Source organism: Octodon degus, unplaced genomic scaffold (genome assembly GCF_000260255.1).
Source record: "Octodon degus isolate 3935 unplaced genomic scaffold, OctDeg1.0 scaffold00098, whole genome shotgun sequence".
Lineage (NCBI taxonomy): Eukaryota > Metazoa > Chordata > Mammalia > Rodentia > Octodontidae > Octodon > Octodon degus.
The window spans coordinates 2,700,617-2,716,750 of record NW_004524674.1 but is presented as its reverse complement, the minus strand read 5'-3'; the positions used below and the strand labels follow the sequence as shown (position 1 = coordinate 2,716,750).

General features: G+C 41.7%; 1 protein-coding gene across 1 annotated transcript in view; it reads right to left on the bottom strand.

Moving 5' to 3' along the window:
• LOC105743093 (NACHT, LRR and PYD domains-containing protein 1-like) overlaps positions 1–13,695 on the bottom strand; it is a 105,932-nt gene extending 92,237 nt beyond the window's left edge. The window contains exons 1-4 of the mRNA XM_023723411.1: positions 13,545–13,695; positions 12,332–12,460; positions 6,467–8,306; positions 2,967–3,137 (exon numbers count right to left, since the gene is read on the bottom strand). Of these exons, the coding sequence (XP_023579179.1) occupies positions 2,967–3,137; positions 6,467–8,306; positions 12,332–12,460; positions 13,545–13,695 (2,291 nt within the window). The remainder of the gene's footprint in view (positions 1–2,966; positions 3,138–6,466; positions 8,307–12,331; positions 12,461–13,544) is intronic.
• Between the last annotated feature and the right edge of the window lie 2,439 nt (positions 13,696–16,134).

The window sequence follows — 16,134 nt, the reverse complement described above, 5'->3', positions numbered from 1 at the left end:
TAGTGTCCTCTGCACTTGTTACGCATGAGCTTGGGTTCCGAGTGTGCATTTTGTTCCTTCTCGTCACTTTGTGTAGCACTGTCTTCTGACCTTTTTTGTAGGTCTTCGTTGTAGTTATAACCTTAGCACATACTGAAGTTCAGGTGCAGATCTACAAAGTTTGGATTTATCCAGCTGTGACTGGTTTGGGTCTGGCCGCTATGCTCAGCTCCTTACCGTTGTTGACCTGGGGGTGAACTTGTTGTGTCCCTCTGGCATGATTTTCTGCTCCTGGACTGGCTGGGTGGTTCTATCCTCTACACTCTCTGCAAGGACTGTAGCTGCTGGGTACACCCCAGGCCTCTATGTCAGGCCTGATCTGAGCCCATGCTGCGCCTGGGCTGGGACCAGTAGTATGTCCTGCCTGTGCAGGGTAGCAGGAGGCTCTCCCGACTCATATGGTTTTGCAAGTTTGTGATTGAGATTTTAAGTTCCTCTATATCTCTTTGACTCTGCTTCATGCGATCTATTTCTTTCCTGTGTTGCTCATTAAAGAAAGCCGTCATTTTTCTATTCGCTTCTATTTTTGTTATCAATGTCTTCTTTAGAACAGTTATCAATTCTTTTACTGCAGAGTTTTTTCATATTGGTTTTTCTCCATATGTTTCTGTATTTTGTTCTTTATTTCAGATGCTATGATTTCAGAGATTTCTTTTTATTTCAGAAGTTAGTTCTGCTCTGAGTTCCTCTATACCTTTCTGCTGTCACTTATTTACTTCCGATGCTATTAATTCTTACATTTCAGCTGAGCTAATGTTCTTTGCATTTGTTCTTGGTGGGTATATTACATTTCTTCAATATGTTTCTGCATTTGATTCTTTACTTCAGATGCTATTCATTTAGAGATTTCTTTTTTTATTTCTTATCTGAGTTCATCTATTTAAGATGCTATTGATTCATTGATTTCAGCTGTGTGATTCCCAATTTGTTCTGTCCTAGTGTCCTCTGCACTTGTTATGGTTGGGCTTGGGGTCTGAGATTGCATTTTGCTCCTTCTCATTGGTATTTTGAATAGCACTGTCTTCTGATCTTTGTTTTAGAGCTTTGGTAGAGTTATAAGCTTAGCACCTACTGAATTTCAGGTTCATATTTGAAAGTTTGAATTTATCCAGTTGTGCCTGGCTTATTTCTGCCTGTCATGCTCTTCTCTTTCCTGCTGCTGCCTTTGGGAGTGAATCTGTTGTGCCCCTCTGGCAAGATGATCTACTCCTGGACTAGCTGGGTGGTTCTGTCCCCTATTCTCTCTGCAGGGACTGCAGCTGCAGAGTTTCACTCCAGGCATGTATGTCAGGCCTGAGCTACCTCTGAATTGGGCAAGGGGGCATAGAGGAGCAGAGGAATCTTTACCACACGCTTGCCAGGCCTAGGCTAGGCCTGGATCTGGGGGTCTTGAGAATGCAGTGGAAATTCTCACGCACTTAGCGGGTATGGGGGGGGCTGTGGTGTGGTGGTGGTGGTTCTCAAGGGTGTGTAAGAGGGTCTCACTCATGCTGTGTGCCTGGGTTTGAACTGAAGAGGTCCTGCGGGCACAGGGTAGCCAGAAGCTCTCCCACACACTCACCGGACTTGTGCTATGGCTGGTTCTGGGGGATCCCAAGTGTACCTTGTTTTTAAAATTATTTATTTATTTATTTTTGGTACTAAGTCTTACTATGTAGCTTAGATCCCTAAGGATCCTCCTGTCTCATCCTCTCTGGTGCTTGGATTGTAGGCATGTGTCACCACACCCAAGTTTGGTAGCCTGCATGGCATCTGGTCCTGGAGATTGAACCTGGATCTTTGTGCTTCCCAGGCAGGTATTTAGACCACCAAGCTATTTCTCCAGCCCTGTACTGTGCTATGATGATGATGTAGTTGTTCATAAGGGAGAAGTGTGGTTTACAATGGGCTGCATTTGAGGGGTTGTGGGTCTGACCAGAGGAGGAGGCTGAGTTTGTGTCTACATCTGCAGATGGAGGCCTGGCAGGTTTCTGAAGAAGATGAGAGGATAGTACTTCAAAGCAGTTGTTTGTGGGGAGCCTGAGACTACAGGTGAGGGAGAGGTTATGATTATCTGGCTTAAATGTCACTGCTACCACCACATCCAAAATCCAAAGTCCACGTTTTCTGTTTTCATAAGACCTCCTTCATCACCTGGTTTTTTTTTGTTTGTTTGTTTGTTTGTTTGTTTGCTTTTGTTCTCTTTTTTGGTGTCATTTGGACTTCCATAAGCATTTGGGAATCCAAGATCAATTATATCAAAGACATGTCTCAGCCATTGGCATTGAGAGTGCAACAGGCCTTCGGCACATTTTCTCCAACCATCTGTGTTTTTCTTCTCAGCTCCCAACCCTGAGTTTCAGAGTATGGTTCAAGAAATTACAGATCCAGCTGGCAGATGTACCTATATGAACAGCTCTCTGCTCAGTACCTCTCACCTGTCACAGCAGAGGTGATAGCTACACACCCTCCTGTGCAATTTTCCTTGAGTGAAAACTTACATACACCAGGCTCCTCTCATTTTCTGATAGAAATGTCTGTTTCTATTGGGCATTTTCTTTCCACCAGTAGTCCCATCAGCACAAAATACCTGGTAGTTTTATGGCTTTATCCATCCCAAAGGACTCACATTACAAGATGTGCTCTATGGATGCAAATCCTACCTTCCTTAAATCCTACCTTCTCCTAGCTCCGCTGAGGAGGACTGGTCTGAGACTTCAGGGAAGAGACTCAGGATTTCTGACTGGGGATGGTGGAGGGCATGGATGAGGGTTCTGGGGCCAGGCAGACTTGGGCACAGATCTTACCTCTGTGGGTTACTTCTTGAAAGTTATAGGCAGGTGTATTTATTTGATAAATACAAAGAACAATCACTCATCATATACTCAGTTTGTGCCTTCAACCACCCTTCCCAGCTCTGCTCCAGAGGAGAGTCCAGGCAGACTTACCATAGGGTCTCTAGGTAGCAGCGAGTATCTCTCAGGGTCTCACAAAGATACTGCAGATCACAGAGACTCAGTGGATTTCCACATAGATCCAGATCCTTGAGACTTCTACTGTCCTGAAGAACAGCGAAGAAAGCTTTCCAATTTGCAGTTGTCAGTGGGAGCCAGTTGGACCTGAGGGAGAGAGATGTAACCTTCATGTTCAGGGTCTATGGTGTAGAGTCCTAAGCATGGAGTGGGGCTCTGTCCCCCTAAACACCAAGCTGTCATGGAAGTACTAACCCCAGGACAGACTCGCCTTTGCATCTTCCCCTCTGGGCCATGCAACCATCCACTTTTGTGTGGCTTTTCATTTTATAGTCCCTGGAAGACAATAGGGTTATCTACATTTTCTGTATCTTTTTGTGTCTCATCTGGGAGTTTCTTGAGGTCAGGGAAGATAGGTTTTCTGTTTTTTTTTTTTTTTTTTTTTCATCTGAAGTACTTTGCTCAAGGCCAGGCATAGAGAAGGAACTTGGACATTTTAAAGTCTTTCTTCTGTCATGGTAGATATAACTGCATCCCTTTGGTACACTATTCTAGCCCAAGAATCCAGAAAGGAAAATGACAAAGTGTGAACAGGACCTAGGAGAGGTGGCTTGAGGATTTGTGATAGGATGTTGGATTTGATCATACATGATGCTATCCATGTGGATTAACACCAGTCACTTTTCTATTCCCTTATCAAGAATAGAAAGATGGCAAAAGGGAATGTTATTGCAGAGAATATCTGTAGTCTGAATGAGAAGGGTGAATGGGCTTTGTGTGAGAGTGCGAGAGTACACTTGGCCCTGTGTGATTTCACCCATGTGATTTCTTTATGTCTTCACATTAATTTAGTGAGTTCTTCTGCTTCCAAGTTTCAACTATTCAACCTCTACCCAAACTTCTTAGTGATATTTCAAGTTTCTTGCCAGATATCTCCACAATGACACTCCACTAGCACTTTTGCCTATTATGGCCCAATATATCCTGAGTATTCAAGATCATGCAAAAGTAAACACAAAGGCCCTGGGAAAGCTGCCTCCATAAAAGCACCCTTCCCTATGCCTCACTCAGTATCCTTAGCTGTAAGAACAAAATAGCAAAAGTACATGCTGCCTCAGAGGTTTGGTGAGGGCTATATGTTAGGATGTCCCAAAGTCCTAGTACAGTTTTAACATTTACCATACTCTGAAGCATAAATGATACACATCCCTCAGAAAAGACTGATGATGATCAATGTTGACTGATGCACAGAGCCAAAATTTATTATTTAAACTTTACAGAACTATAATGAATTAAAAAGAAATCATATAGAAAAATTGAACTTTCAAAGGATTCTTTTTGTACGTTTTCTTTTCTTTTTAATGGTACCACAGATTGAACCCATAGCCTCTTGGAAGTTACAGAAATGCTCTACCATTGAGCTAGATACTCAAGTTTTTTCATTTTCTTAAGACAAGATCTCTCTAAGTGGCCTAGGGTGGCCTCACATTTGCATCCTCCTATCTCATCCTCCTCATAGCTGGAATTACAAGCCTGCTTCACAGTGCCTGGCATTCAAAAGTCACTTATATGATGCATGTGTGTGCTTGTAATTTCTGAAAGAAGAAATTAGTAATGTATTATTGAAAATGCATGAAACTGAAATATAAGTCAGATACCTAGAAGCTGGTTGTCCTTTGTTCTTCAGTACCTTATTATCTATGCTTGGTATAGCTTTCCTTCTTCAAAGTCCTGGTCAGCCTTCACCATTCATTTCTGGACTTTTTTGCTTGTGCATAGAAACCTTGTTACTGTGCTCCCTGCTTTCTCTGGCTGACTGGGTGCCTCTGCATCTCCTTCACCACTTCAGAAGCCCATAAATTTCCACTACATTCTCCCAAGTCTCCAGCTTCCTCTGTCATTCCAGATGCTCCTGCTTTGCCATATGTCCCTTTATCCTCTTGCCCCAGGCTAACCTCTGCCTCCATGCCTGCTCAACACTCTTCAAGAAGACCCATATCAGGCCCCTTCTACTTGCAATGCCAGTTTGCAGGCTCTTCCAGGCCAAAATCAGGTGCACAGCCATGAACAACTAGTAATATGCTAAAACAGGCAAGAAGAAGGAGATGATCAAATCAGCCATGGTTGTCTCCTAGAGGATGTCATATGGTGATTGAGTTTGAACCATAATTTTTTATATTTTAATTTGTTTTGCAGTGCTGGGAATTGAACACAGGACCTTCACACTGCAATATGTCCCCAGATTTTTAATTATTTTTGTTTTATTTTAAGTGAAGGTTTTGCTAAATTGCTTAGTTGGTTAGGCTGTTCTCAAACTTGCAATCCTTCTGCCTTATTCTCCCCTCTTGAATTTTAGGATTTTTGGTGTGTACCACCACCCTTAAGCTGAATCAGCCTTCCTAATATTAAAAACCTTAATATATTAGGAAAATAAAACAGATCATCAGATAAAATGTATAGTGTGGCTCAATTTTCCCCATAGAAAAGTACATAGAAAATACAAGAAGAATATACCTCAGTTCCTAAAAGTGGCCATCTCTGAGTAATAAAATTCTGGGTGATTTTCATCTTTTAGCTTATATATATGTTCTTAATCTTTAAACAGTGAAAATGGCCTTATCATGTAAAAAAAGTCTTTAAAAATTTAAAGCTAGAAGACCTGAAAAAAAAAAAAAACCCAAGATTTCTTGCTCTCAGGATTTTTTTTCCCAGTCTACCTATGTGATCATTCCTTTCCTTAATCCATTAACATAATTCAATGGCTGTCTTCTTCTACTCTTTGATCTTTTTAGGAAAAAATATTTGTTTTTGTTTTTTAAATTTTTGATTTTTAGGCTCTGACATAGAATCAGTGCTTCTATTTTTTTCTGTTCTGAGACCTAAACCAAGGACCAAGCAAGTTCTCTACCACTGAGACACATTTCCAGTCCAAAATCAGTACTAATGAATATTTATGGGGAAAAGTCACATAAAGTAGGAAACAAATTCACAGTGAACAATGACAACTGCATTATAGGCAGAGAACCTGTATGGAAACATTTACAGTGCTGCTGAGATGGGACTGTGGTTTTAAAAACTTCTCTTTCAAACAAGCAAGGACATAAGTTTTGTAGGAAAAAATAGGGCTCTTCTTGTCTCTGTTTCTGACTCTCTGTCTCTGTCTCTGTCTCTCCCTTTATCTCTGTCTCTGACATATGCTCCCAGAAATGATGGGTGAAGATCACAGGACCAATGTCATTGTCAATGAGGTGTGCTGAACCAGCTGAGGGAGCCATTTCTCAATGTAAGGCATGTGAAAAAAGAAAAGCAGGGGAAAAGTGGTTCCTTGAGCAGTGGAGAGGGTGGACCCAATGGGAAGGTCAGTGACTTCCACCCTTGAACCCTTGCACTAGGCTAAGTTCGAGTCTTTTGTGCTGTGAACACAGGGACTTGTGAGACTGAAAGGAACAGAAAACAGGGCTTCTGAGTATACTCACCTAGCTACCTCAGGGGACCATGATGCTTGTGGCTGATGTCCACCATCATTTAACTGAAGTTGCTTCACATGGTTACAGAATTTAACACAGAAAGTGAACACCAGGAGCTCCGTGTTTGTCTGGATACACATTCTTGTTCCTTGGAAGTGAGCCATTGCTGGTTTCAGGAGCTCTTCATCCTGAGTCTCATACAAACAGCGGAAGAAGTCCAGAGAGTATGGAGGCTGGGTTGGGGCCTTTTCTTGGGCCCACTGAAATAGTTGCCACTTCCACTGAGAAGGCAATTTGCAGGAGAAGATGTGCTCCATTTCCTTAGCCCCCTCAGTGCTTAAAAGGCCAAACAGGAAGTGCAAGATTGGTGCCTGAAACAGGTCATGGCTTTCATATCTTTTTAGCAACTCTTCCATATATTTGTTGCAATTGAGATGTTCTTGTCTTTCATCCTCATTCCACAAGATAAAATACACTGCTGCAAAAAACTCCTGGAAACATTGCTGAGTAAAGCTGTATGTCAATGAGCTATGCTTTTGAAGAATACCCATTTTCAAGAATGTGAAAATGATGGCTTCATCTAACTGGTGCTTTTTGAGGTCACCTGCACTGAACATGGTGTCTCTTTTCCTGATGCCTTCAGCAGCCAGAAAGCAGAGGTCCCTGAGCTCTGAGCTTAGTTTCTGAGCTGGAAAGACTTGGGAAATGTAGTGCAGGCAGAGGGCTGTGGTGGTCTGACAGGTCAGAGGGTATTTATTCCCATGTTCCAATTGCTGCTTCAGGCAAGTGCAGGCCAACCAGCACACCCAGGGGACAAGACAAAGTGTCCAGAGAGCTGAGTTTGAGTCCACCAACCTAAAGGCTGCAATTGCTTGTTTTTCATCCGTGAAATATTTGAAGAAATACTCTTTCTTTCCAGACTCAGAAAATCCAAGGATTTCCACCCAATATGGCTGTGCCAAAAAAGGAATGAACTTCTGTATTGCTGTGGTCCTTGTTGTAATCAGAAAAGAAGCTCCAGGAAGTACAGTTTTCCTTAGCAAACTGCCAAGCAGTTCAGACACTGGCAGTGGATAGCTCCAGTGCCAACAGAGCTCTGCATTCTGATCCTGTAAGACCCATTTTGGCTCATCTACACCATCCAAGATGAAGAGCAACTGCTCTGGCTGAGACAGAATCTTTCCAATTGGAACTTCAGACTTATCCCAATCTTTTGCCATTAGCATAGCCAGACTCAATATCTTATACCTAGCCAGCTTTCTACAGTTGATGTAGAAGACATACTGGAAGTGATCCCTGTATAGCCAGCCTTGCTGCCAGGCTCTTCTCACCTGCCTGGCCAATGCTGATTTCCCAATTCCAGCAGGTCCATGTACTATGACTGTGCGAGGTTCTTTCTGGGTACCTGAGTCTGGGCTAAACAAGTCTTGGATCTCAATCAAATGTCCTTGCTTTGTCACAGAATTGTGAAACCCACTTTCCTTGAAAAGGACTTCTTGACCTCTGAGGTCATGCATTTTGTGCATTTTGTTTGTTTGTTCTTGTTTTTCATGTTTTTGGTCATGTTGGGGATAGGACTGAAGATCTACTGAGGTATGTTTTATGTCCACTTTATCATTTTTTATATTTTGACATAGAGTTTTGCTAAGCTGCCCAGACTGGTCTTCAACTTCTGATTTTTCTGGCTTAGGCTTTTGAGTATCTGGAATTATAGTCTTGTGCCACTGAGGCTGGATAGGGTGATCCTTTTGTAAAAGTATCAGCTGTGAAAATTGGTGCAAATTTCCCACTTTCCAGGAGTGGGTAAAGCAAGGCATCTCCTCCTCTTTCTCATAGCCTTTTAGAGCATCTATTAAAGGGAGGTAAAGGTGGAAATTAACTTCACAGAATGAAATTATCCAACTGTGTGTTTATTCAATAACTAAGTAGATTTATGTGTCTACTTTGAGTCACTCACTGTACTGCAATTGATAGTGGTGTGGCTGTACCTGTGAAGAAGATGGAACATGAGATTTGCAGTAGAATATTCTGGCTCAAGCCTTGACCAACTCACAATCTCTGTGACTTTCCTGAATTATTCACATGTTTTAAAAGAGATTCAAAGCCAGAGACTGAGAACAATGACTGTGGAAATAGACACAGCCCTCTACGCTCAATCAGCCAGTTAATCCCATTGAGTCTCATTTTTCTCATTTGTAGCTTGGATATTATGATGTCTCCTCATCTTTCCCTTTCTAATACTTTGAATGTATCTCACACATCTTCTTAGGTAAATTTTAGAGATAAGGGAGATAGCCCCTCAGGGAAGTTGAAACCCAATTGATCTCAAGGTTGCTGGAGGGGTTCATATAGAGTTCAGGTCTTTTGTCCATCTAGATGAATCACGGCCATTACAAGGTGCTTTACATGGTTTCAGGGTAAATACTCAGGGGATTTAACTGACCTTATCAGATAGCAAACCTTACATTTTTACTTAATCAGATCTTGCTTTAACTTGGTCTTAACCATCCAGCAGAAAAGCATAATCATGTGGTATAAAAAGTAATGCCGTATTAATATGCTGGGCTGTAAAAGGATCAAGTCAACAACTTCTCACAATTTTCAGTTGTACTGATAACCCACTACTTTTATGGACTATTGGACTATATTGGGTTGTTTCGCAGAGCTCAAAATGAACTGTACCTGCAATCATTGTATTGGTTTCAAGTACGAAAAGATCCTTTAAAGGCTTCTCCAAACACAGCTTCTCTAATTGCAATGGAGCACCCATCTCTGACAAAACAAAACAGAAATGGGGATATGTTGGGAGCCACGAAGCTAGGAAATTGAGCAAATGTGTGTAGGTGGGGCTAGGCCTCACTGCCTAAAGCAAACAAGCTGCCTCAGTCCTGAGATAAACATCCTGTCTGGTTAAGGTCGGATAGTGACGTTAGTAGCTAGGCAACCTAGTGTCACGTGTTACTAACTTTGCAAAAGTATAAATAAAGACTGTTTTTGTTGTGAAAAAAATATATATGTATATTCAAGATAGGATAGATATACAGCTACTTTCTCTTAGTTCTTTGTGAAGAAAGGTTTGTACTAATATTATTTAGACAAAGATATGTCTGCATCTTGTCCTCTGGATAACTACTATGAAGACAATAATATTCAATGTATTAATTATTATAACTATCCTACCAACCTGTTTTGAAACTATTTCATTGTTATTTTACTTTTTCATTAAAATTAATAAAAAAAAATAGAGTTCAGGGCTTCTATCTGTCTTACCATTGCAAGAAGGCTTAACAAAATTGTGCTAGACTACAGAGTGTTGAAAAAAATCTCACCTTGTGAGACCTTGGCCACAGAGGAACCACTTAATTCTGAAACCATAATTGGGAAATCTATTTTTATTGTCTACTATGGGAATAAGTCTAGTAATGTAAACATTAGAATTACTGCTCAGGGCCACAGTCATAGTTCACACGCTTAGGTTATACTGGCTTAAAGTGCTAAGGTAACACTTGGTTCTCTTGGTGTCATGGTCTCCAAAGTCTTCTCATACTCTTCAATCTGTGGTCATGCACCCATCTAAATCCTCTTTAGTCAAGTATACTTGAAGCTTTTGATTCTCTTCTTGAATCCTATGACATCTGAATTAATGGTTTTATTTTTAAAGTGAGGTGTAACAGATGATTTATTAATAGCTTGACTAAAACTTTCTTCATGGGAGTACAGTGATCATTATGAAGAAAGATTTTGATAAACCACATAGGGAAATCTGATGTACTCATTTCAAATAACACTGAGTAGTTATACATAGCTATCTAAGGACCATAATGACAATCATGTTTTATTGCCAGATGCAAGTTTGCTAGGCACTGGAATTCAGAGCAACATAGCTGGGAAGGAGAGGGTAATTGCTTTGGTTGATAAATAGGGAATGATCTGCATAGTTGGGTGTGGAGGACCACCTGGATGGCCCATCTTGAAAGAAGCACAGCTATCTCCATTTTGGCTAAACCTAGCCTTAATTCCATGTATTGATGTCTAGAATTGGCTAGGATTTTTCATTATCCCTTTATTTGGCTTTAAGCAATGCAAATTGGTCCAGCTGAAGTGTAGATTTGTAGTCTTTGAAGCAAGTTAACAAGACAGTGTTTCCCTTCCCCACTAGCTTGCACATAAACATGTATGAGGCCAGCTGGAGTGCTCCACACTGTTAGCTTGATTGAGCCTTAAGATAAGAGGCTATAAGCCAGGGATATAGCTCATCAGCCTAAGTGCCTGCCTGGCAAGTGCAAGGTCCTGGGTCCTATCCCCAGTACCAAAAAACAAAAACAACAACAACAAAAAAGATAAGAGGCAATGACTTCCTGAGGCATAAAAGCATAGCAGAGGCACCCACCCCAAAACACTGGATACTACATAAGTTGTGCTATGTGGATTATTCTTTATGCATAACCTTCTGCCTGCATATTGCTGAGGTGATTTCAGGCATCCTACCTAACCCAAATCGTAGCAATGATGTACTTCCTGCCATTTTCACAGGCACTCACCCTCCAATCATCCCCTTCTTCACAAATTAATAAAACCTGGGTTTGGACCTGGTTCAAAGCTTTTGTTTCAGTTAGCCATCATTGTTGCTGGATTTAGGGCCCCTTGTTCCCCATAATTACAAATAAACCTTAGTGTCTTTGTTCTCACCACGGATTGTACTGGAAGTGGTAGATTGGAATTAACTCACTAGAATTCCAGTAACTTTTCCATGGCATTATGAATATAAACTTCCTATACCATAGCAAGGACTGGGAAAGGCTTCCTATAGTTGGATAATGCAGAAGGAAGAGCTAGAGAAAAGATACTAGTGGAGGCCTAACAGGGAATTTTGTGGGCACAGGGTTGTAAGCATCTCTATGCCTTCACAAAAGGACTCATATAGAATTTTGTGAAACTTGTTTTCTGAGGAGGTGGTAGAAGTGCAAATTCTGTGTCAGAGTGGAGGAAGTAGCCAATAGAATGAAAACCAAGTAACATGACTATTCAGTTTAAGTGAAGGAGACAAAGAAGATAGAATGACTTGTGCCTGTCACCTAAGAGAAGTGGGCAAAGTCAGGCAAAATTTCAGGGCAATGCAGCAATCACCACTACCAGGCTTTAGGATGGTAGGAGTGCTGTGAGTAGGCCCTGAAAGAGTAGATAAAGAGGAAGGGAGTGGGGGGACTTTCAGAAAGCAGAAGCAGTGTGGCTGGAGGAAGAAATGATTCACCAAGTATAGAGAATTGTAGATCCTATCCTGGTTGTGACTCTAAGTGATTGTGAGCTACTTTCTCTAGGCCTGCTGTTGTAGGAAGAGGTAGCCACTTTGATTGTGACATTGTAGATGAAGAGGTGCTATGTCTACAGATGCTGAGATTTATAGTCTGGGTGATTTAGATAACAAATAGCAACATAAGAGAAATCAGAAAGGAAAGTATCTGGGTCACAGAAATGAACCCAGACACTTTTGGGAGCTTCTGGAGCCCTAGAGATCATCAGTGGCCAATTAGGGTTATGGGCTAATCAGTGCCAAGATAAGGTCACACATAGTCCTTGTCAGGAAAGACACACTGCAGGACCAGTATGGTTCTCAGTTTCCCCATCTGTCAAATGGTGAAGGAGCAGTCTCAGCACAGCAAAGTCCCTGAAAGACCATTTCAAGCCCATTCCTGCATCATCATCATCATCATCATCATCATCATCATTATCATTATTATTATTATTATTATTATTATTATTATTATTATTTGCAGTATCCCACCTTGGTCTCATTGCATGTATGTGCTTATCTGTGTGGACTCTTTAGCTGACCCACAGCCCCTCCCCAGGCTCTCAGCCAAATGCAAGTCTCACCTGTCTTGTTGTATTTAAGTGGATGCAGCTTCTGTTTATCCAATTTGAGTTTTCTTTTCAGAGGGTACACCATGCATTCAATATCACTGAGATTCAGCTGTGTTGCAGAGAACTGGACAGGTGTCACCTCTTTTGATGAATTTAGATGAATTAAGGTTATCAGAACAGTTTAATAAGACAGAAAGGTTAGGGGATTGCCAAATGGGCAGGGGCAGGATTCAGGCTACTGAGACTGGGGTTCCTCATGCTGAAGTGATCTCCTGTCTAAGCCAATTGAGATGAGGAAAAGCCTGGGACCTCTCTGCACCCCTGAACATTTTCCTTCACAGTCTAATCCAGAATCTTACACTCTCACAGACAGCACTAAATAAAATATCTTGATTTAGGCTTCCAGGAATTTATGGAGCTGTTCCATTTTTGCACTACTTCTCTGTGTAAGTCACCACTCCTCCTGAGTCTCTACTCTCTCATAGGCTATGCACACCTACCTACCAGGGTTCCAGATGATAATAATAGCAGAAGCTGCTACAATAGCAAAAGTTCATATTTATTTAACATTTCCTGCATATTAGACTTTGCTAAATGTTTAACATGATTTATTTCTTTTACAAAGTTCTTTTATTTCTTATTTCTTTTACAAGGCAAGCTTGTGTACTTTCTCTTCACAAGGAAAGCAATACAGATACAGTGGTGAAGTAACCCACTCAGGGTGAAGATGTCAGGACTGACCTGCTTTTGCCCAGCTCCTAAGTCTGTGCTGATAACTACAAGGCCACACAAGTGCTCCTTCTTGGTGCTAGGCTGGGCTGCCATGCCCATTCCACTCAGTGCCCTCCTAAACATCATCTACACCCATTTCCAGCCTTGGAAGCATGCAATCCCTGGTGGTATGAAGACTACGTGGGCACCTGGGAGAGCACTTGAATAAAAGAGGACATGGTAGTGTTTCAGCATGGGCTCCCAGCAGGTCTCTCAGATCCAACCTCACCTCGGCCATAGGTCTTCCCTGCACACAGCAGTCCCAGTCACTACTGTATGGCCTGGTTGAGGTGGGGTTTAATGGTGGTGGTGAGAATCACAGTGGTTTGGGCAGAGGCTGTTTTCTACTCACTTGATATCAAAGCCACCTCTTCCTGGACCTCAGAACAGAGCACATTCAAACCCATCTGCTTCCAAATTTTGAAGGTCAGGTCCTAAGAATGATGATACTCACCAAGCGGAGGCCGCAGGTCTGAGGTCACGTTGGAGGCACTTATATTCTTTGGTATAGCTGACATCCGACTCGAAGAGGGCCCTAAGTTTGATGTTTGGAGAAGCGATTGCTCCAACTCACAAGCATTGACAATCTGCAATTTGTTGTCCATGATTTTAATCTTTGGAATATTTATGGGATCAGGGGTGAGTGAGTGGGTAAAGAAAGGCAAAAAGTAGGCAGAGTAATGGAGACCCTCTTTGCTTTGGTCTCTACCATCTCCCAATGAAAATTCTCACTAATATCAATTCTCTTGGCTTAGTAAACTAGGTAACATTCAGAATGCAGTTTTGTAAGCCATAGAACCTCTATTGCTTGATAATATTGGGAGGAGTTGGGGGGAAAGAAAGTGGTATGAAGCCCTAAAAGAGAGGATCCCTGATGGGATCTAGAATAATTAGACATCATATTATGTACTGAGGCTGGATCCAGGGCTAACAGGAAAGCTGCTGAAGAGGGAAAACAGGAAGGTAGAGAGATAGGAACATGACAAAATGGGGTTGAGTTACACTCACGGTTCTGTGTTCCTTGGATTCTTCCATTGCTTGAGACATTGGGCCATAAAATATAACCAATAAAGTATACAACTGACTGGAGGTGAGGCAGAAGGAAGACACAATGTAGGTGGTGGGCTCAGAACCTAAAACTGAGCTCAGGGCTTCCCCTTTGTAGGTCTCATCAGAACTTTACTGCCCTAGGAAATCAATAGAGAGAACAAGCACAGTGAGCCACAGGCAGATCAAGTTACCCAGTGGGAGTCCCAGGAGGGCATGGTCAAGGAGAAAAGGGCCAGGAAATGCCTATTTTGATAGTAGGTGAAACCACACACAATTGACTTGTGCTCATGTCACCTAACTACCCATTCCCCAGAGCCTGCCTGGGGGTCAAACAAGGTAGCAAGCTCTTCAATCATTAGCTAAGGGCCTGCACCTGAACTCTGAGCACAGATGGGACCTTCATGTCTCCTAAGGCAGCTGTTTAGTAAAAAACATTACAGTCAGGGTGGAGGATTCTTTTCTAATACCTCATGGTTTGTAGGCTTTCTAAACATCATTGCTTATTATGCCATGTGATGAGGTCCACTAACATATGTGTCTCAGACCCACAGAGCTATGTAGGCAACTCAGCACAGCAGTCAATGAATAATGCAACAGCCATGGCTCATCTATGCAAAGCCAGCATTGAGGAAGAGAGCACTCATACATGTTGTCTTTTCTGAAATTGACAGAGCTAAAAATGACACTAGGAATTTCTCATAATGCCTCAATTTTACATGATCTGGAGAGCTCAGGTTGGAAGACCTTTAGTTCATACCTTGGTTAGAATTACTCTGAGTGGTACATTATTTCTCTGAGCTCCAGTCAGCCTATCTATTAAATGGGGCATCATAGTTCTGCCAAGAAGATCCAATTCAACAAAAGCTATGGAACAACCTATGTCTGAGCTCCAGATTTCTCCAGCCCGTTGCTCACATACTCCTCAATTCAGCAAATAATTTCTTCATCCATGAATGTTGTATTGCATTTTGTTTGACTTCTGTTTTTTCTCAAACTTCCTGTACGATCTGGTAATCCAACTTCTAGGAAGATGGCAGAATGGTAAGCAGCAGAGAAAGAACCTCTCTGAGAGTTTCCAACAGACAATGGCATATAGCAATGTGAGGAAGAAAAGAAGGAGGGAAGTGAGTCCTCTGTACTCAGGAAGGATCTGAAGTCAGAATTGAAGTCTATGGGGGGAGGAGTGAAGAGAGAAACTTCAGTGAAGATGAAGTTAGCCTGTTGAGCCTTCTCCCTGAGTCAGAACTCACTGCATGGGAGGAGCAGTTCAAACCTGCAGACACTCAGGAACTGCTGGGAATACCTGAGACTTCTACAGAGAAACACAGTAGAGAAGGAAACAGTAGATCAGGAGTACTGCACTAGCTGCTTGTGAGCACTGCAGGACACAATGTTCCACAGGAAAGGATGATTGGCAGGAACCATCTTTGAGAGGATTCAATTGAGCTCAGAATTCAGAACAACTGCTGGGTCCATCTAGTGGATCCCAGAGGGATCCAAGACCAAAGAAGGTGCACTTGTCACTATAGGCTGAAAAGTCTGGTCCCAGCATCACAGCCAGAAAACAATTTGAATTTCAACTTCCACTACCCTGCCACAAAGCTACTGCTAGCCTACTGGGATACATCAACATGGATCTGGGCTCTACTTCCACACATTATCTACCAGGGACAGCAGAGACAAACTTGGAAATGGACAATTTTTTCTCTTTGTTTAATTATTTTTTAATTTTTTTCTTTATTGTTTCATATTGTTTTTATATGATTGTGAACATGATTTCTAGTTTCTTATGGTTGTTGTTCTGTCATTTTCTTCCTTTCATTTTTTTCTTCTCTCTTTTCCTATCTTCTACACCAGTTTTCCAAAGTTTTGAATTATTTATCTGGTATTTCATCCACTTTTATTCCTTTGGGTTTTGTTTCTGAAGAGTTATAAACATTTTGAGGAGCCATATTGCCTTGTTTTTTCATATTGTTTTGTGTTTCTTTACTGAG